The sequence below is a fragment of the Manacus vitellinus genome, unplaced genomic scaffold, assembly GCF_001715985.3.
Source record: "Manacus vitellinus isolate BGI_N305 unplaced genomic scaffold, ASM171598v3 scaffold_1_pilon, whole genome shotgun sequence".
Taxonomy (NCBI): Eukaryota; Metazoa; Chordata; class Aves; order Passeriformes; family Pipridae; genus Manacus; species Manacus vitellinus.
Window position 1 is genome coordinate 33,891,999 of NW_021939396.1, and position 22,829 is coordinate 33,914,827.

At 35.7% G+C, this 22,829-nt stretch overlaps 1 protein-coding gene across 2 annotated transcripts; it reads left to right on the forward strand.

The window, feature by feature from the left end:
• The first annotated feature begins 264 nt into the window (after positions 1-264).
• Positions 265-21,810, forward strand: PPP1R42 (protein phosphatase 1 regulatory subunit 42). Of its 2 annotated transcripts, XM_018079655.2 has the most exons (9): positions 265-438; positions 1,603-1,803; positions 3,689-3,855; positions 4,292-4,430; positions 7,047-7,163; positions 12,153-12,270; positions 13,556-13,684; positions 14,873-15,024; positions 21,697-21,808. In XM_018079655.2, the coding sequence occupies exons 2-9, from the start codon at positions 1,675-1,677 to the stop codon at positions 21,733-21,735; spliced, it is 990 nt and encodes a 329-aa protein (XP_017935144.2). In that variant the 5' UTR covers positions 265-438; positions 1,603-1,674; the 3' UTR covers positions 21,736-21,808. The 2 variants fall into 2 exon arrangements, with proteins under 2 accessions (XP_017935144.2, XP_017935149.2); XM_018079660.2 differs by lacking the exon at positions 13,556-13,684 and having other exon boundaries at positions 21,697-21,810.
• Positions 21,811-22,829: the final 1,019 nt, after the last annotated feature.

Sequence of the window (22,829 nt, forward strand, 5' to 3'; positions counted from 1 at the left end):
ATCTGCGCAGCGCCAGGAGCTGAGCTTTGATGATCCTTGTGGCTCCCTTCCAACTCGGGATATTCCGTGCTTCTACGTACACGGCCACCACAGAAAACCACCGGCCCGAGGGCATCGACTGCGCAGGCGCAAAAAACCCCGCCCCTGCTCCCTCTTTGTCGGCGCTGATTGGGCAGGGAGGGCGCGCGCCGCGGCCGTTGGGGGAGCGCCCCGCCCCCTCGGCCGTTGGCGTGCGGTTGTCGTGGCAACCAGGGGCCAAGCGCCTGGCTTCCTCGCCTGCCGCCGTCCCGGGCCGGGAGCGTTTCCTCCTGGGACGGACGGCTGGAGGAGATCCCGTCCCCCACCTGCCATCAAGGCCGCCTTCCCGCCGGCCGAGCTGGGAGGCGGTTGGTGGTGGGGACGGGACGGGGAGAGCGGTGTGAAATCGCACGGCTGTAGGTAGGCAGGAGCTGGGGGACCGAGGGAGGGAAACCTGCCTGCCTTTCCCTCTGTTGTTACTGCTGGGTTTGGAAGGAGGTCTAAGAAAGGGCTCTGAAAGGTATTTTTTATTTAAAAAGCAAGAAAGAAACACTTTTCTCAGTAAAAAAAACAAGCAACCCCACAATGTCCTCTCAGCTTTCCTTCAGCTCCTTTTAAAATAAAAGTAAAAAGCAAAACCCGCGTGGATAAAGGGGAGCTGCTGAGCTTCAGCTTTGTTTAGTAAGCAAGGAAGTTTTTCTGCCTTTGCAGCTTCAATCTCGGCTTTCCCTCAGTTTCTTCTAAATGTAATATTGGCAAGGAGGATTCTCCGTCCCTTGACTTATGTGGCTGCATGAGGTTTAGCACTGGGATGCTTTTTGGGATTGGCATGTTTTTTGCCGTCTCCTCGTTTCTTCTAATACACTGATGTAGGGTGTCGTGTATTGGCTAAAATATATAATGTACATTGGATTATGTACTGGCTAAAAAGGCAACGTTTTTCTTCTGAGTTATTAACTTATATTTGTTAGGGTATTTTTATCCCCAGGCTGTTTCTGCATCCAGTTCAATATTAGTATATTGCCGCCTTCTCTCTCCTCTATGCCCTGATTTATAAGCTCACTTGGAACCATAGACAAAATATGAAAAAAAAAAAAAGTTGTTGTTGTTATAAGAGCCTTTATGGTGTGGAAAAACTCAGTTTTTCACTGTGTAGAACAAATGCACGTGCAGTTGTGTGCATGACTAAAGTGCTGTGCAGATGTGTAAAGAGTATTGTAGCATAATATCACCTCTCACAGCCTTAAAACCTGCTATAGAGAGTCTTGTATTTTCTGACAAATAATTAGGTTATGAGCTTCCATTAATTAGCTACTTACATATTTCTTAAGTAAACTTAAGCAAACTGAAACAACCAATCAAATATAACAATGTATATTAAATGCTTTTTAACCCACCAAAAGTTTGAAAAATTGTCAGCAAAAAAAGGGGTAGATTTCTACAGCAGCAAAGTGTGTACAAAAAATGTGTCACTGTAAGCAAAAAGGGAATGGGTGAGGAAACATCAGATTTGAAGTACACATGTAAGCTTTGTTGAAGATCTGGGATACAAGTAGTAAACCATCTTCCTTTTTTGTTTTTAAGGCATTTTGTAAAACAACTTGTAAGACCACGTCTTAGAAGAAGCAGTAGAGCAGCTTGACCTGTTACAGAACTATGGTTCGACTAACACTGGACCTCGTTGCTAAAAATGTTGGTCACAAGAGTCGCAATGAAGACGACTTTGGACAGTATCTGCAAAAAATAACTCATCTGAATTTGTCAGATAAAAATATAGACACAATTGTAAGATTTATTTTTCATTCCTTTTAACCTGGCTACTGAAATGTTTTGTAGTTACTGTTATGCTGAGTTGGTTATAGCTGGGGAGACAAAAAAACAAAGCCAAGTTTCCATTTTATAGCAGCTATAGTATGTTTTAACACTTCTATTGGCTTTCAGTTAGGCTTTAATAATGCATCTGTTTGGGAGCATGCTTCAGCATTCACTGCTCCTACTGTGTGGAACACTACTTATATGTAACATGTTGAAACATGAAATGCATGACATTTGAAATGTGAAAATAAACTTTTAGCTGTAACTTTTAATATAAAACATCAAAGTGACTGTAACTCCAACAGTCTGCAGGGGTTCTTATTATCAACATGACACTTGTTTCTTTATGTGGCAAGTCTTGCTGAAGTATTTTACTTACTTGAAACTGCATAAATATATATTATCAGTTCACTGTTTTTGCCATTAATTAATTAAAATAGAAATCCACTAAAGCAATTACACAAGAGAGATGAAGTGTTAAAGTGAAGTATTTTTTGCAGTATTTCACAGAAATATTATATAAATATGCAGTTCTTAAGCAAAAAAAAAGAAGCAATTTACTACTTTGATTATTTTGTACAATTGCTATTTATTGATGATTACCTTTATAAAAAATGATCTGTGGAATAGAAAAGATGTAAGGAACTAGTAATTTTGCAGATCAGATTTTCTGTTAAAGAAAGCAGTAATGATATTACATACTATTAAGCACAACACTTATTTTTGTTAACACCATTATTTTTGTAGTCTTGGGAATTTTACAGAGTTGTTAACTCATAGCACAATCTTTTCAATCTATCTGTGATTTATTCCTTAGATTTCAGAGGAAGTCTGAGAAAGGAAAGGGAAATTCAGGAACAGGATATAACCTGACTGAGGTTAACAAATTTGAACTGGTGTAGTGGCTTTTTCAAATTAGTCAGGTTAAAAATCTGTCTTTTTTTTTTTTTAATTGCTCCCTAGGGATTACTCATTTAAAAAATAACCCATGAACTTTTCATTTTCGAAGACTAAACCTACAAACTCAACCCAGTCTTCCTTCCTCTGAGTTTAATAATAGGAAATTTATACAGGTCCCGAGTTAATTCAAATCGCCTCAAGATACTGAGTACATTTTGAAACTGCTGAACCCTGAACAACTGCATTGTTGTGTATCGTGAATTTCTGCTTTGAAAGTGTGATTTCAGTCAAGAAGAAATCACTTGTTCTGTATGAACAGATCCCTGCAAGCAAATGGGTTTGTTCAGCTCGCTCTTAGGAATGTGGATAGCCACAGCAAGTTACTAATTGAATCAGATAATTTGATGAGGACTGGCTCATCAGATGCCACAGTGAAGTTTTACAGAAACCTTCATAAAAGGTGTGACCTTTTAGTTGTTTAATAGGAATACATTCAAAGACACTCAACATTTGAGTGCAAACTCAGGCTCAGAAACATATCAAAATACATTGAAATACAAGGTTTCTGTATCAATCAGTATTCCTTTGCCAAGAACTGGTTTCCATTACATCAATGAGGTTTGATGGAGACAACTACACTAACAACTATGCTTTTCTGAAATGCACCTTATGAAGGCAGGGAAGGTAATGAAATCACACAGGATGTGGTGTACCTTTATGTCTGTAGTCCTCAGCTTCTGTATGGCAGAAAAGTAATGACAAATTTCAGTCTTAAGGCTGATGATTGCTGACACTAACTCAGTTTTTCCAGGAAAAATAATGTTTAAAAATGTTTGTTAAAGGTGAAAATTTATAACTCGTGCAACAGAACTTAAATATAAGAACAATCAAAAGCTTCCCAAAGCAGGCATTGAGTGAACATTATGTAGCATTAATTTCTAATTGTTTATTTCAGGGTGTCCTCTCTTTCTGTAAAAATCTAAAGGTTCTATATTTATATGATAACCAAATCAGCCAAATCCAGAACTTGGACTTTGCTTCAAATATAACACACCTTTACCTTCAGAACAATTGTATTTCAAGTATAGAAAATCTCTCATCACTGAAAAAGCTTGAAAAACTGTAAGTTGAAAATAATGTATTTGTTTTACTAGTAAAAACAATAGTTATTTCACTAAGAAATTTTAAAAAAATTATGTAGCTGTTAAGATCCTTTTAGTTCTTGAATTCTGCTTTTCAAATAAAAGTAACTGCTTATTATTTTTTTATTAAGTGTTCTGTGTTGTAAGTAATGACATACCATCTTTACATATATATTTGCATTTAAATGATTTTATTTTTTCGATCAATAATAATAATAATAGCAATAGATAAAACTGCTAAAAAAACCCTTGGATCAGTTAACTGAATGTTCTACTCATATGCTAGGTTCTTTCCTTTTCTAATTTCCAAGTATTATTCAATAATACTTTAAAAATATTTTTCTTAATATATTGAAGCGTTGTGTTTGCTCTTACTTTCAAAGGGTATTAAATCTATTTTGGGTTTTATTCTGCAGGTATTTGGGAGGCAATTACATCACTGTAGTAGAAGGTTTGGATAAAATAGGAGAAATAAGGGAGCTACATATTGAAAGTCAACATCTCCCTGTTGGTGAAAAGCTTCTGTTTGATCCGGTATCTCTTAGGTCCCTGGCAGTAAGTACATTTTGAGAATTTCAATGAGCCATTAATCAGTGGATCAGTATTTTCAGAAGAACTGATTAGGACTTGATCACTCTGTGTTTTCCTTTTCTGCCAATTGGTGGCATTCTTTCAAGTTCTAACAAGGAGATCCCACACCAATTCTCATAAAAGCCAGTGGTCCAGCAGATTCTACTTCTTCGTTTTTTTATTATGAAGGATGAAAATGAAAATAGAAAGAGGAAATAAGGAAGTATATAGATACCCTATATTAACAGAATGTGAATAAACTAAAAAAGGGATAGGAATTTATCACTCTTAGTTTTCTTAGTCTATTTAGTTTGTAGTGAATTGGTTTGTTGGTATTTCTCCGATTTGATTGTTACACATTTTATTTACTGCCTTTTGTACTCCTCTCGAGAATGTAATGGGAAAAAAGCTCAAACAGCTTTTTTTTCCTGGATAATAAGAACAACATATCAAAAGCATTCTGTTTTAGTTCTGCAGTTTTTCTATATTGTGGTATGTCATGATTTCAGGAAAGTCAGCTTTTGAAGTTGTCTTTCAATATCTTAGTTGCTCAGAAAACATAAAATGTACAGTTGAAGAGGTTAAAGAGGAGGCTTTAGTTGCTAATGGATGTAGTTCTATACTAAAAAAAACTCCCCTTGCTCTATTTCCCAAAGTGTAGTCAGTACTCAATGAGCATTTTTTGTGAAGATAAAGAACTCACTGAAAAGTGAGTTTTTTTGTTCACATGTATATCATAAACATTTGGCCTAGCTCTAATTTCTTCTCTTTTGAGATTAAATGATCCAAGACATGTATTGTAGTTTTTCTTTCATAGAAATGAGCCATTACTGTGAGAGCACTTGTACTACATTGGAGAAATTGTCAAAGAAGAGGGGGATTATATAGCAATAATCCTCCCAGGATAATAATTTATAATGAACTCATCCATGTTTTTCAACATCCTGGCCTAGTCACTTGCATTTTGTTCTTTATGGCTTTTACTTAAGGCCTTTTGGTGTGGGTTTTGTTTTGTTTTCTAGGAAACACTTTGCATTCTTGACCATGTAACATCTTTGTGGAGGCTAAATGTAGAAGAATTCTATTTTATCCTCTGAATGCTAAGTGTTTAGACCCTTTTTAAGACATCACTTTTTACTTCATCTTCTTCTGTCTTTTTCTGGCTCTTAATGCTGTCAGAGATGAAAGAGCCAAGAGCATGAGGCCATATAGCTCTCTTTGTACCACAAGCAAATGTTTTGATGATGACAATGTCATGAATCTGAGGAGATTAGGTTTATGAACTGGGTGTATCAGGATGATACTGGTAATTTCTGTCTGCAGTGTAGATCTTGGTCAGATTTTTGAAGGGGGTTATTTTCCTGTATACGCTGCTGAAATAGAGATTTTCCAACTAATGGTAAGTCCCATACCTTGTATAATTGTAAACTAACTGTATTAGGTGTCCCTTTTCATTTCCTAGAGGTATAAACTTCTTCTTTCTTTTATGTGAAGCCTAATTTAATATGTCCTGGGATAAACACCTGAAACACATTTTGTTTTTATCTAAAATGTAAAGATATCTGTAACTATTGCTTGTTACAAAAGGCAAAGTGCATTATGTGACTCTCTATTGTTCCAAAGAAAGTTAAGGATCAGAAATATGTATGCCCAAGAGTTTGTAGGATCAAGCCTGAAAGAAAAACAGTGTAGTCCAGGTGTTAAATGAGCCTATGTGGGTATCAGATACAAGCTTCAGCTCTATGCAATTCATGTGCAGTCTTGTGGCCCCCAACATAAGAAGGACATGGACCTGTTGGAGCAAGTCCAGAGGAGAGCCACAGAAAGGATCGAAGGGCTGGGCAACTGTGAAGACACGCTGAGAAAGTTGGGGTTCTTCAGCCTGGAGACAAGAAGGATCTGGGGACACCTTGTAGAAGCCTTCCAGTACCTGAAGGGGGCTTATGAAAAGCTGGAGAGGGGCTTTTTACAAGGGCATGTAGTGATAGGACACAGGATAATGGTCTTAAACTGATTGAGGGTGGGTTTAGATTACACATTAGGAAGAAATTCTTTACTGTGAGGGTGGTGAGGCACTGGAACAAGTTGCCCAGAGAAGTTGTGGATGCTCCATCACTGGAAATATGCAAGGCCTAGTTGGATGGGGCCCTGGGCAACCTGATCTAGTGGCAGGTGGCTCTGCTTATGGCAGGGGGATTGTACCAGATCTTTAAGGTCCCTTTCAACCCAAACCATTAATTCTATAAAATGCAGTCGATTTCCATGTCTGTGTCATACTTCAAAAATAGAGTTAGCAGCACTTGCAGAACTCTGGAAACCATTTGAACATGTTTAAAGTATAACAAGCATTCAGTATTTACTGAGAATTCCTGAAATAATTGAGAAATAATCTTACTTTGGTTTGATTTCAAAACCAAAATAAATTGCGTTTTACAACAAGATAGCCAACATAAAACACTCTGTGAGGTGTGTGATAGTTGTGTTTGCATGTTTCTGCTTCATATGCTTGTTCATCCTTTACAATACTTTTCTGTGAGAATGTACAACTTGACTCACATATGACTTAAAAAAATATTTCTTTTTCTGCTTTTCGTTCTTCAGAAATCTTTATCTGTATTGAATATCAGCAATAACAACATTGATGAATTAGAGGATCTGGCAGTTTTGGAAAATCTTTCTTATCTTAAAGCAGTTGACAATCGACTTCAACATATGAAGGTATTAAAATAAATCTTTGTTATATTAAGTATGGGTGATAAGAAATTAGTCACATTCATCTTTATCACTAAATATAAGAGTAAAAATAAATTTTACTTCTGCTGTTACTGAACCTTTGACTTGTCAAGCGATGCTGTTTCTTCTTATCCAGAAATCTTATTGAGATTAAAAATGGAGAAGCATTAATGTAAGATATAAAAATTTATATTTTTATTAATTAATACTAAAATGAATTGGCTTAGATAGTAACCCAAATCACGAAGACAAAGCCTTGATTAAAATAAGCTCTTTCATTACTATTTCTACATTCCATTTCCTTAGAGAAGTTAACTTTCATTGGTTAGTAATTATTTAAAAAATTGTTCGTATTACTTCTTAGAATACTTAATATATTTTTAACAGAATGTAACAGAATTTGGCAGTTCTGTTTACTAATGAGGAGATTGCAGTATTTGGTGTGCATAACCTATAAATAATCTAGGTCAATATACTTTATTTGGACTTTATTTTCTATACTTTAATATTAAATGTGGAATGGTGCATTTCTGTTTTACTAGAGAACTATTAATGCTTTGTATTTTAACCTGTGTTTCTGGCTGGCAGTTGTGATTGAATTCACGTCAAAATACAATTTGTGTAAGTTTTTGCTGAGTAATTAAAACCACATTGTATCAAAATAACAGTAAGCTTTTTCAAATGGACAGTTTCTCCAAAGCTTCCCTTTTGAAAAGGATTCCTTTTCTAAATAAAACATATTACAAATATTTTTAATTGGCTCTTTCTTTTGTATAAATAAATATACTTCAGTTGTGATGATCTTAGAAGAAGATTGTTTTAGGCAAAGAACCAATTAATTTTAAGAATGAGGATGCCAGTTTGGAGACAGTGTTTTCAGTATCTCAGAGGGAAAAACGGTATGCTCTGAAACAGAATAAGGAGAGGTCAAGAAGACTGCGCTATTCAGTAACTGTGTATGTGTTATTTAATCATTATTAAATTTCATTATTTAATCATCAGGAAGATCAGAGTTAAATTTGCCCAAATCAACTAGACATGTAGATTTCTATGTTATATGGTCACAGCTTTTGAAAAATTATGTGGTTAGCATTTGAGTTTGCTGCTGCTGTCAGTTACACTATCAAGCTCTGGTATATTTTCAAAATTACTGTCCTGTGTGTTTTCTAAACAATCTCCAAGTTTTGAAACATATGGAACAGAGAGGATATTTCTTTTCATATGTTTGCAGACCTGTAAAACTAATGAACATATCAAATGTATTTTCCATACAGTGTAACGCACGTGGATATCCAGCTTTAATTAAAACAATTACTGTGTTTTAAGAGATCACATTTGAGTGGGCTCTACTTATCACTAATATAAATTCTTAAAGAAATAAAGACCAAACTGTTGAAAAAAAGCATTAAGCCATGCAAAGTATTTTTTAAAAAGTCAGTTTTAGCTCTGTGTAATGTAAGTCTTTAGTTCACAGTAGGCATCTAGCAAGAGAACAGTCTTATACAGCCACTGACTGTTCAAAAAAAATAGCTGAGGGAAATTCTGAGTATGTTTCAATATTTTTGCAACCCCGAATTTCATGATTCCATGGCTTGCATTATTCTACAACTGTGAAGGCTGAAAGGATTTGAGGGGTGTACAGTTCTATGCACTTCATTGGTTTTGTGGGCTGAACTTGTCACACAGAGCAAAGGCTCTTTCACTCCCACACAGGCTGCCTCCACTCTCCTCCCTCTTGCCCCTCTGTTATCAAAACTCTGATGTGTACCTGTTTCTCATGCCAAAAGCTCTGCATCCACTGTTTTCCCATTCCTGCTGTCCCATCGCTGCCATTGAGAACATCCCTGGGAATGTCTGGCATTGATCAGAGATCATGGCAGTGCTGCATGACAGGGAAGTGTCAGAGAGCTCTGTACCCAGCTGTGCTGCACCCAGTGGGAAGAGAAGCTGGAGAGGAGTCATCCGCATCCAAGTAGGGCTGGTCAACAGCAGTGACCTGTGCAGCAGAGGTAGATGGCTGCAGGAATAACATGGAGTCTTTTTAAAGGAGGAAAACATGAAGGGCATAAGAAATGCACAAAATGCAATCTTCTTATGTAGACTTTTCACACATTTGTGTATTTAGTATAATTATTTTATACCTAAACATTTTTCTCACTTTTTTCACTTTATTATGAAAACCCATATTCTCTTGTTTTTCAACTATGCCCCCTTGATTTCAGAGTAGTTGAAAATTAGGAATAGTAAATTCAATTGCTTAAGCTTCTGGCCAATTCAGGGCTTTATTACCATAACTAACAGACATCAGGGCATATGACCTTGTTTCACATGACTGAAGTTTATGTAATGCAGTCTGAACAGTAGACCGAAGTAAATCAAGTAAATTTTCTTAATTAATGCAAAATAACTATGACTAGCTACCACATGCAAAAAGCGTGTCTTAGGTCAGTTATCAAGAACATAATTGATTTTAATAGAATTGGCATTTCTTTATTTTCTATTGCTTGCTACTTGATTTATTTATCCTTTTCACTTTAGTCAGGATCACCAGGTCTTCTAGACTGCAGTGTATTTGGGTTGGAATACTAAGGGAATTTTTTAAAAACACTATATCTATTAAAAAAAAAACCCCACAACTATTCCTGTTTGCAAAAAGCCAGAATATAATTTATTTATTAATTAAATTAGTTTTGAGAACATTATGACTTGTGTGTTTGGATAGATAGAGAAAATACATCTAGAAATACCTGTAAAAATCTGTATTTCACAAGTCTTTAATTTATTCAACCTCTGCTCGGTATTGATTATGACAAGAGGATATCACAAAAGATGAATTCATTCGCTTCAGAATTGAGTCGGGAACAAGAGAAAAATTATAGATTTTCTCAAATAGATTATGACAGGTAATCAAAATGGTGACAAATTGCTGTCTCTAGATGTATCGGGGCAGTTGGACTAGACGTTTCCGATAAAAAATGGAGCATACTAGTCAGATACCAATTCTTAACTGACCATCGTTAATTGGTAAGAAATTGCCAGCACTACAGCTGCCTACTCAGGCGCTTGCCCTTCCCCCTCTCCCTCCCTCCCCATTGGAATATAATTTGCTCGTCAGTATTTTGTAGCAGACCTCAAAGTGATAGCATGACATGATCATTTATCAAACGGAGCCTGCCCAGAAGAGTGTCTGGTCCCTTTAGTACAGCTTATTGAAAGGCTGGGATGTGAAAGCACTTTATTAGAGACAGGAAGGCAATGAACAACTAGAGCGTATCGAAAGGGTAATCATATTTCAGCACAGGATTAGTGCACTCTTAGATAAACATACACTGGAGTAAGCATGTTCTGGGTCATTTATCAAGTAAGTAACAGCTAACAAAAATCTTCAGGATTCTGTATACATTCATCAAAGTTAAACTGTATACATTTTGTTTCAGTAATAGACAACTTTGTGTTGCAAAACTATTACTTGAAAAAATTATTTCTAGTGAAATCTAGAACACATTACAGATTTCAGTGATAATGATGAAGGCTCAGGTAAGAATAAATACATTTGCTCAATTATTTTTCTTTTTTAATAGGTCTAGCCTAAAATACTTTTCCACTAAACTGTGTTTGTGATTCAGTGTTAGCACTTAAGCTACAGGGGTTATCATGTTGCTGTACTGATGCATACTGATTAAGCTTTACTGTGCAACATTATGAGAATTATTAACATTTCTTCACGTAGACTAGTCCTCAGAGTTTCTTGCTTTGTTTTATCAATCTTGATCCTCACAGAACCAGACTTTTGCTCTCTGTTTTACTAAAAAGACATTATTATCACTGAATGACAATAGGATGATATCACCATCATCATTGATAGACCAAAAATTAAATGGTTTGGATGTGTGAGTCTGTACTGCCACTTTCTCTTCCATGTGATTTTTCTAAACGTATGTTATATAACCCATAGAAATTTCCTTGGAGGATTTTCTACCAAGAGAGAAGAGCCTGCAAAAGCAGAATTCTCCCTGCTTGCATTACCCAGGCAATTTTCTAGGTTTGGAGGAACTAAGAGATGCCTACATTGCTAGGTACTTCATTATTGGCATCAAGCTGCAAAATTCTACACACTTTGCAGTTTAGAATCTGTCATAGCATGAGTTGTAGATTTTTCTAAATTATTACAGCAACAAAAGTTCTCTCTCCTTGTATTTATACAGATTGTTTTGAATACCTCCTTAACCTTTTCACATATATAAGGAAAGCCTATCAAGAATGACAGTTAAATGAAATTTTGGAAAGAAAGTATTTCAGAAAGTAGGGTATCTCAGTAGAAAGGACCAATCTGCTAAGCTTTGCATGCTTTTAACATGAATTTATTGTATTTAAAAGACAGAGTAGGTCATACTGCCCTTGGGTAACCAGACAGAAAGCCAGATGGAGAAGGGTATATTTCACAAATTTCACTGTTTAGGCCAGTACTGTAACTGACCACCCACAGTTATGTAGGGGGGATTACTGTTTCTCCCGTAAAATACATACCTATAAAGAGAGAGGCAGTTTACTGTAGCTTTTTTTTTTTCAGTCTGTTCTTTATCTGTATAAAGTATTTCTTCTTCCACACGCTGATACTCTAAGGGCTCTGTGAGACCATGGGGATGCATTAAGAGACATTACATATCATACAGATTTTTTGGTTGGTAATTCCTCGGCATTAGGTGCTTATAAGAGGGATTGAAGTGGTCATTTTCCATAGCTGACATATCCTTAAAAATGCAGCTTCTTCCAACTGTATCACCATTTCTTCTGTGTGATTATGATATATTCAGGGGATGTTATGCACCACGCTATTTGAAAATGTACATTCTTAATGTGCATATTCATGCATATGAATAGTCTCAATGAAATTATTTCTGTGTACAGGATTTGGGCCTGGCTGAACAAATCACATTACTATTGAATTTTGTTTTGTTGTTATATCAATTGCAGGATTTGAAGGTTGTGTTAAACAAATGGACAAAACTACGCAGAATGGATCTTAGAGGAAACCCCATCTGCCAAAAACCAAAGTACAGGGACAAGGTTGTAGTACAGTCACAAACTTTAGGTAAAAAATCAAACCAATAGCCCACCCATAACCCCCACTCTTTTAGAAAACAACTGATACATTAATAGTTCTTGAATTGCACTATGTATGTAAACACAGTTACTGCTATAGAAATTTATTTCAAGTGATAAATTTTTAATTTATGTACAAAGCTAAAACCGTTTATATAATCAACTTCACAAACCATGTCGTTTGACTTTTGCTATAAGTGGTAGTAATTTTTTTTTACAATAGATGATTGGTGAGATTGTTACACGACAATAAGACTTTTTTTGTGTTAGTATTCCAGATGTAGTGAAACTGATTTTCAAAGACAATTTTAATCTACTCCCCTATCAATCTGTAGTAGTTGCCTAGATGTTTGTTGTACAGTGCCAGCTGTACAGATCCTACCTTACTGTGTTTGAATTTGTTATATAACTTTTGTCCTTAAACTTAAAAGCAATTTACATTTATGTTATGAGTGTATTTGTTAATCTTAACCTTATGTATCCCGTTTACATTATTATTATTTTGATATAATTTTAGCATAAAAGGAAGAAACTTATTCTTCTATACCTGAATATTCATACTGTAGAAATAGGTTAAAAAAATCTGCTAATTTTTTTACTTTTTTGGATAAAGGTGGCAATTATCTTTCAAGTTGTAATTATAGAACTTGGTTTTTCTAAGAGTACAAAATATCATCCATTAAGAAAAAGAAAAAGCCTATCTGCACAATCAAAATAACAGTGCCTTAGGACACTTCTAATGCAACCAAAATTTGTGGACATGTGAGGTACTTCTGACTCAAAAAATGCAGATGCAACCAATGAAACACAGAGTGTCAACTTGATGGCACCTAAGTGAGTAAAGTTAACCTTAGAGAGCCAAATCTGTGTGTCTGTCTTCATGAGCAGTAGGACTCTGTGATTGCTAAGACGTAGTTTCCCTCTCAGTCTGAGTTTCTGTGTCTTATCTATATCTTGTGCAAGAGCATAGCTTTTCTTCAGAACTTTCTATAAGGTGCTGCATGTTAACCAAATCTGAAATATATATATATATTTCCCTTGAAAGTTATAAAAATAATAGATGTTTCTTTTGCAATTAAGATGTGTTAACTCACTCTTTCAGCTTGAATATGAATATCAATCTGTATTGAGTATTTTTTTTCTTTACCAGAATGCTAAAAAGAGGAAAAAAGATTTGAAGGGAGCATATATAGAACAAGTACATGTTACATACAGCTTTGTAGAACCCTTTAGTTAACTTTATATCACAGAAAATGTTCACTTCTCTTTGACAGAATCCCTTGATGGGAAAGAAATTAAAGAAATGGAAAGACAGTTCTTAATGAACTGGCAAGCCTCCAAAACTGCCAGGAAAAAAAGCAAGGAGAGAATGACAGATGAACGTACAGTCTATGTGCAATTTTGTAAGCAAGCTAATCAATTACTTCATGCTTATTTACAATATTATAGAAATAATAAAACAGCAGCTAACAATAAATATACTGAGAATGTGACTTGTACCGGTGCTGACTCCAAAACACAGGAGTAGAAATTGAACTTTTCCAATATAAAATTTAATTTTAGCACTAATTCATGTGTTGTTTTTTCTCTTCCCATCCCAATCTCCCAGAATTATGGAAGGGTGGAGCTAGTACATTTTGAGTGTGTACATACTTAAGTTTGCTTTCCATATTTAAAGAAAGTGTTGGGCATTCAAAAGAAAACATGCATGAAATACATCAGACTTTTAAAATCTATTTGTTGATACTTATTTGATCTGTGTAAATTACCAGTCCTTTTAAAGGCCTTCACGAGATACATGACTAGCAGAAGTACAAGTTTTACACTTGGAAAGAAAATAAATGTTTGGGAGGTAAAAAAGCCTTACACCCTTTTTGGGGCTTAAAAGCAACATGTTTTTGAAGTGGGAAAACCAATTAGTAGATTAGTTTTGAAACTGAAGGAAAACCTGAAGTATAATGAGATTTTTTTAAAATTGTGGTGTAGTAGTGGCTGTTACAGAGTTGACTGCATGTTAAAACATAAATGACTTAATAGCATATCTTGCCATCTTGCAGAATTTGGAAAGAGACATTAGACTTCAAATTACTCAAAATGGTTTGAATGACCATAATTATAAAATAAAACTGACGACAGTTACACTGTTGCTTTTGGAAGATAAACTAATATGTTATTTTGAAGACACAAAGTGAAAACACTCTGACTGTCAGCCCCAGCCCCCAAATAATTGTAATCTGCTCAGTGTTTGGAAGCCATATGTGAATGGCAATGGTTCTAAAATGGTCTTCTGAGTAACTATTGATATAAAGAGATGCTATGTAATTGAATTTACTCCCTTTGAAATAACTGTACCTGAATGGGAATACCTGCTTTAATATTCACCTTCATCAGTGTTTGCAGCACCTTCCATGATTCCATACAAAGTTTTCCATTCTCAATTATCAAATGCAAAGTAATTTACCTTGAGGCTTATTACACTGTTTTCTATAACAAGATATATTGGAACCTATGATCAATCACACTGAATATTAAATAGATATGGTTTGACCTGGGATATTAAATTAATGCTTTTTTCATTCTGTTTTCTGCAGCTGATTCTGAAACATCTCATCCTACTCTTGCCTTTCACCACAGTCACTCTGTGGAAGAAAAACCAAATTTTTTAGTTTTGTCTCAGAAGCAAAAAATTGAAAGAAAACCTCTGCCAAGAATCCGTGAAAGAAAAAGTCAGATGAAAGCTCAGGTGTGTTCCTTAGACATCTTACTTTTACTTCTGTTATTGCTTGTACAGCTCTTGCTGAATCAGTTGGAAAATGAGTACAGGAAGGTAGAATTTAATCTGAAATAATTTTTTTAACCATGTTATATTTATTGTCTTTATTTCTTTGAAAGACAGGGTAATAGATTTCAGTTTCTGGTTATAAATCCATAGACTGGCTAACAGTAGTAACTTCATTGTTACTGATTTCTGTCATATGCATTTGATTGTACTATTTTTCTACAAAGGTAAAATAATATCAAGTTAATTTTGATTAATATCAATTGAAGTTAATTCTTGGAAGTACAGTTAAGGTGTCAGCACTATTGGAGAAGGGTGATCCTGTGCAGAGGAGAAACAATCACTTTTCATCATTACAACTTACTTCTAACAGACATGTGTCAGTGTATTATATATTTGATTAGCATTTTCCTGTAGCATCAGCTCAAGAACATGGAGACAATCAAGAAAGAAAAACTCATGTGTGTGCCTTACAGACGTTTAGACACTACATGAATTTAAACAATTCAGAATTTATGATATGTATTCTTTATTCATAGCCTTGTGCACTCTAGTGCAACTGTTGGTGGGAATAAAATCTGCTCATAAGTGTTTGCAGTTTCACCTGTAGTAATAGTTTAATTTGGTATTTGGGATCTAATATCACTCCTTCCAGATTTTTAATGATATTTTTAACCTAACTGTTTTATTATTTACCAGCTGAACTGGCCAACAGCAAAAAAAATCATCATTTATGCAGTGCTGTAGATAAAATAAATAAATAAATGTAACTGACGCAAGTATTCTTTTGTAACTAAATTACTAAATGTAGTGTTCTATTTTATATTCAAATTAGACTTTATTAGTATGTTGGACAATTTAACTGAGCAACATTTAATGCTATTTTATTCTTGACAACTTACCACTTTCCATTCCATCAGTTTTCTTCCTTCTGATTAAAAATAACTGCCTTTCCCTTAATAAGAAGGGAAGAAGAATTACAAATCACAAAGCTGCTCTCTTTCAAAGGATCATTTTTGTCCTTCACATGGCAATGGATACATTCTGACCTGAAAGGAAACTGAACTTGTCATATATATGTGCCCATTCTTGAATTTTTTTCTTGCTTCAGAAAGCAGTGGAGCAGTTTAAAAACAAGAACTGCAGGAACAGTGCACCAGTTATCACAAATTAGTACTACTAGTAGTACTACTATAGTGAATAGTCCAGACTTGTGAGATTTAGAGGGGCACAGACTAATACTCATGCCATACAAACTTGTTTGTGGGGTTTTTTTAATTCCATTATGGGTTTATCCACACGGTTAGTGTTCTGTCAGCTTGCATGTCATCTATATTAGCATCCAGTCTTTTGGGCCAGACTGAGTAAAACTGCTTTTCATGTACCATTCCCCTTAGTCCTAAAAAAGGATGGAACATGTCTGCACAGCATCTTTTCTTCAGTATAAGACCTTCTGCTATCCCCTGTGAGATAAATCATTCTGATTCTGCTTTACAATGTTGAAAAACTGTCCAGTTGTTGAGCTTCTTTGCTTGACAAAAGTTATCCCCATATTAAAAAGTTGGAGCACAGTCCTGTTGAAATGCCTTTTGACCCTAGGAAGGCGAAGATTGCATCTTTCATACTTGATTGGAATAAAATGTCTATATTTGTATTAATTTCCATTTGCAAATTAAATTATCCTAGTGATTTTTTTTAAACTGTTAGTCTAGAATATTTAGTCTGATTCACAGAAAGGTTAGGAGAAACTACAGTCAGATGACATGCATTTAGTATTTTAAAAAAACTTGTGAGAATTTTTCTTAGATGCTGAAGGTTTCCGTACCTTACAATTTCATGTATAATCACTGATCCTGAGATGTATTCTAATCTTGTTAGCAGAGGAATTCCATGGAAACCAAGAAGTCTTGGGAGTTAGTTAAAGGTTTGTGAATTCTTTAGAATGTTTTTGGGAGGAAAAAATACCCTCAAAATACAGAAATATTCATTCTCAGAGTATATGCATGTATGAAAAAATGACAAATCACAGTATTCCCTTGTCAGATTCAGTAATTAGGGATATACATAAATGTGCCCAAATGTAAAGGAAGGAAATTTCGTCTAACTGAACAAATACCTGTATTGTTTAATTGAAATTCAGTATTGCACCAAAGAAATCAGTGAATTTTAATCTTATCCTCTATGTTAGTCAAATAAATTATTTGAACAGATGTTTCCTCTTTCCCTATACATGCTAGGTGATGTTTGACCTTGGCAACTGAAAAACAGGCATTAAATACCTTTTTAACCTACATCTTAGATCCACTGAGGATTGCATATCGCTTGAGCAATGAAAAAAGCCAGTTATTACCAGATTACTGAAATGTGTCATTAATCTTTCTTTTTTTATAATATAAAAACAAGAGTAGTATTGGATTTTAAGTCAGTTTTGAACATTTAGAGAAAATTATGGATATTGGCAGGAAGTAATTAAAAGAAAACAAATCACTTAACTATTTTAAAGATACCTAATACCTTGCAATGAGATACACCATTATAAATTTTCCCAGAGTAGAGAAGTTGTTGAAATTTTGATGTTGTAAACTTAATCTGTAACCAGCAGTTTCTGCCCGCATTTCTTTACTCATGGAATTAAATATTGTGGTAAGTATTCGTAGAACTCAGAATGTGGTGGGAAAGTCACCTTTTGTCTCTCCAGCATATGTTATGTGATTAGCAGTATGGTAATATCTTTAAATTATATAGTCAGCACGTAATGAGGACACTGGATTGTGTCAGCTAATCATAAGCCACTCTGCTGCCACCATACACATCCTGCATAGTTCAAGTTCTAGTCCAGATGAAAGGAACTTGCAGTGAGCAATGTTATGTACATGTTCTGCGTGTATACTGGGCTTTTGTTTATATGAATCTAACCAGCATTATAATAAATAGAATTATTAAGGCCTGTTATATGACAGGTTTTTGGGGAGGGCTGATACTGAGATTTTAATGATGTATACTCAAAAGATTTACTATTGTATGCTTATTTCACATTACAGAACATAGTTTTCTTATTTGAGAGGGCAGTGGGGAAATAAATCTCGTTCTCTTACTGCATATCAATTGCAGCAAATCTGAAAATTCAAAAATAAAAAGTATCCTCAACCTTGGCTTCAGGAAAAGAAGAAATACAGAGTTAAGATACAAACCAGTGCAGTTTTAGCTCCACACCCTGGAGCTCCTTTTAGCTGCTGAGTATCCCACAAGCACTCCAAATGTATTCAGAATTAGGTGCATTAAATATTTGGAGATACCAGCTGGAGTGCTTTGGCAGAGCCTAGAGCATGTTTTGAATGGACATGGAGTGCCTTTTCCAGCAGCTACAGCCCATCTCACTGCCTTTCATTGGTGATGGTGTTGAAGGAAAAATGTAAACATCTCCTTAGTGAGGTCTAGAAAGTATCAATCAGCATTTAGTGATGAAGGCTGGGGAAGAGAAATGTAAGGAATTTACTTGCCGTTGAATTATTCAGCCATGACATAGGATATGGAAGGAGTTGCTGCAATGCTTAATAAAGTGTAAGGATAAAGAGATAAAGTGAAGTTCTGAAATTAAATAGTGTTGCTGAAGCAGAGCCATTTGAATAAGGTCAAGTATTAGCAGTTTCTGGTTACTGTGACTCATGTAAGGTCTCAGTAGGCAATTCAGCCAATTGGTTGGTTCCTTTTCTTTCTGGAGAATACGCACTACTTGTAAAGGTGAGTATAAGTGCTTTCACAGGACCATAACTGACATTACAATAATGTGTATCTTCATGGTATTTTCATATCCATGTTTTGTATCCACATGCAGGACCCATGTCCATTCTGCCCATGATCATTCATACTCTTCATATACAAGGAAAAATATAACTCTGTTACCACAAACATGCAAGATGATATACAAATGGCATTGTAAACTTTCAGTAGTGGTAATTTAACAAAACAACAGAGAAAAAGTAGTTCTAATATATGCCAAATCTATGGTACTTAACACTGCCACATCATTCAGCATCCTAAAGGCAGTGAAAAAAGGCATCCCTTTTTGCCCATGCCCATGCCTCCCTGCTCCAGTTCTCCATGCTGCTGGCTGTGCCCAAAACTGAGAAGGAAAAATGACGTAAACACACACAAGACATGCATTGATAGACCCCCTGCACCCTTGAAAGGAATAAATGCTTTTCAAAATACAGAGAGAGAGCACACATCTCCTGTTGAGCAGATAGACCACACATACTCTTACATGTCTGGTGACCATATATATCAGATACACTTGATATATTGCCACTTGACTGGCAATCTGGCAGGAACACATTTGCTTGCAATAGACAGCTCCTTCTTCCAGGAAATATGGACTATTTCCTAGACATTTAGAAGACCAAATGGCACGTGTGACTTGTCAGCCAATAGGTCAAAAAATTACTGGGGCACATGTGGGTATGCAGGCTCTCATGCACTTTCAAGAACATTGAAACCCTTCTGTTTTTTTCTGTTTGAAACCTTCTACATAAAATACATGAATATTTAGAATAATTTAGATTAGAAAAGGCCCCTTAAGATCATCAAGTCTAAATGTAGGTCCGTTAACATTTTAAACAGAATGCAGAGAGGACTACTCAGTGATTTTAGAGTGAATTGCGTCTTGTAACTGGCTCCATCAAAATTGTATCAGGAATGAAATACTATTTTAGGATGTTAAATGAAAAGCAGACTCAAATCTTTGGATATCTATTTTTCAGGTGTTACTTGTTCACCCTAGTAGTTAACTATACAAATGAAGCATTCAGTATGAAGTGTTTACTTCTTTCCTATCCTTAGATCTTTATATGTATAAGTCAGTACTTTTAGACTGCTGTTGAGATAAATCCTCAAAACTTCATAATGTTTTTGCTCTGCTGCATTAGCAATTTACAAAATTATAAAAATCACATTTGTAAAACACACATATGAAGAAAATAAACAAAGAAGTAATGCTATATTTTCAGGTTTTTAGAATACATGCCTGCATGGGAGATTTAAAAAGTAATTTGAGGCTAAAATAAAGACTGCTGCTTGAATAGGGATATATAAATAACTTCTGTAATAATTTCAGTGTAACTCAGGTGAAGTCAGTTCCACTAACTTAATTTACTGTAATGATATAAATACTGTTTCAATATTTGCCTTCCTGTATTCTGTCACATGTTGTGTAGGCACACTCCCTTGTCTGAAAAGTTGAAAGCAGCTGCTTTAATAAACCTGAGGTGAGCAAGGTGAGCTGCTACATTTTGGAGGACAGCATTACAGTCACTAATTGCTCCTCAAATTCACTTCCATCACCTTGGGATTTATCTCATCCAGTTGCAAAGACTTGGAAATGTCAGATTTGCCTTAGTGGTTCCTAAATCGATCATCATCTACTGTTGGTAGTATTTCTCTCTACCAAAAACTGTTCCTAGAACCCAGGAGGTGTAAGCCTTGCCAGTAAAGATTCTGATGCTTTAGAGCTTCCATGGTACTGTTGGTGTGTTAGAATTACCAAAAGGAAAAAAAATTAGGGCATCAGTGCCTGAACACCTCCCCTTGGTACTGCTCTGATCAAAATCAGAATATATGGATAGATACATAAGCTTTATAATCACTGTGTATACCCACAGTGTTTGAGTTACTGATCTAAAGTTGACATTTGAACTTTAGAACCATAACCAATGAAAAAATCCTATTTTTCTTAATTATCACATTTAAAACAGTGCAAGGTGTAAGTTAATTTAATGTGGTATTATTTTTTTATATATGCAGGTATAAAGCAGTACACAGGACTGCCTGTGTATATAGCTTTTTATAAATCTACAAAAGCCATACAATTCAAAAGTTCTGAGATAGGGGCAGAAAGGGGGAAAATACAGCCAGAAATGACTGACAACATCTTTCTATTCTCTTAATTCTGAGCAGAATTAAGTGCTGCATCAAAACAAGGTAAATCCAAGCCAGTCGTGAAATGAACCATGTAATAGGCTAATACTTTAACTCAGAAAGAGATTTGAAGCAATAAGCTCAGCCTTTCTTGAAGAGTTAATGTATTAGACTGCCACAGTAATCACTAATTACATGTCCAGTAAAGTTGGGTATAATCAGTTACACTTAGTTTGTAGAAAAATGTTTTGGAATAAAAGACCAAGTCCTATCTGGTTTCATTTATATGAGAAATTACTTTGATTAATACTAAGATTTTGTTTCTTATGGAACTTGAAAATTATCAGTAAGTATTTGATACAAATTTATGTGGAAAAAATGTTAACTATCACCATTTTTGTCTGTGGAAAAAGTCAGTCAATTTTGTAATAAAGGAATGTACAATACCCCAGATGGTCAGATTATGTCAATTCAGAATAACTTGGCCCCAGGTTTGACACTGAAAAAAAAAAACAACAAAGGGTTTTCACTGCATCAGCCAATAACCTTGCAATAGGTAAAGGCCTTTTTTTTTTCATCAGCAGCTTTTCATAACACTGCTTACAAATTTTGTAGAAATGTTGAGTGGTCTCAGGAAGCACCAATGACAACAGGAGCAATGGGAGCTTTTGTGTGGTTCTGATATGAAGATCTCATCTATCTTCTGTGATCTTTCTGATGTAGGTTGAGGAGGCATCAAAAGTGAAGGCAGAAGCAAGTTGAGTTCTAAAAGCCAGAAGAAATGAAGGATGTGAAGATTTGGCCATTACTGGATTTTTTTCCCTTCAAAGTTTACAAAGAAAGATACTGATGTCTCTATGGATATGTTATCTGTGTCTTTTTAACCTCAAAACCAGACAAAATTAAGTATGTTTAACTTCACACTGCCTTCTAAGAACATTCGGAAAAATAAGGGGACTAGTTATTTATTTAGAAGCAATACTTTGTATCAAAAGCATGTAAAAAACATCTGCAAGTGCAAGGTTAAACTGATTGCCTAGTTCTTAAAATTCCTCAGAAAATGAGCTGGTTTTAGCCAGTGCCTTACCTAGTAGCTGCTTCTTTCCATATATGATACTCAGCCATTGCACAGAGGCATGTGCATAGTAGAGTCATAGAATCATTAAGGTTGGAAAAGACCTCTAAGATCAAGTACAACCTTTAACCTAATACTGCTGTGTTCACCACTAAATCATGTCCCCAAGCACCACATCTGCAGATGTTTTTGACACTTCCATGGATGGTAATTCCACCACTTCCCTGGGCAGCCTATTCCAATGCTTGACCACCCTTTCAGTAAAGAAATTTTTCCTAACGCCAAATCCAGACCTCCCCTGGTGGAACTTGAGGCCATTTGCTCTTGTCCTATCACTTGTTATTTGAGAGAAAAGATCAACCCCCACCTGTCTACAACCTCCTTTCAGATAGTTGTGGAAGGTGATAAGATGCCCCCTGAGCCTCCTTTGCTCCAGACTAAAGAACCCCAGTTCCCTCAGCCAATCCTCCTAAGACTAGTGCTCCAGACCCTTCACCTGCTCCGTTGCCCTTCTCTGGACACACTCCAGCACCTCAGTGTTCTTGTAGTGAGGGGCCCAGAACTGGACACAGGATTTGAGGAGCAGCCTCACCAGTGCTGAGTACAGGGGGACGATCACTGCCCTGGTCCTGCTGGCCTCGCTATTTCTGATACAAGCCAGGATGCCATTGGCCTTCTTGGCCACCTGGGCACACTGCTGGCTCATGTTCAGCCAGCTGTCGACCAGCACCCCCAGGTCCTTTTCTGCTGGGCAGCTTTCCAGCCACTCTGTCCCCAGCCT

What these genes read in the sequence shown, in the direction of transcription:
- PPP1R42 (XM_018079655.2), top strand. Translation starts at nt 1,675, where the DNA reads ATGGTTCGACTAACACTGGACCTCGTTGCTAAAAATGTTGGTCACAAG. An exon ending in TATCTCTTAGGTCCCTGGCA is followed by an intron (nt 4,431 to 7,046) that starts GTAAGTACATTT and finishes TTCGTTCTTCAG; the next exon opens with AAATCTTTATCTGTATTGAA. An exon ending in AGTACAGTCACAAACTTTAG is followed by an intron (nt 12,271 to 13,555) that starts GTAAAAAATCAA and finishes TCTCTTTGACAG; the next exon opens with AATCCCTTGATGGGAAAGAA.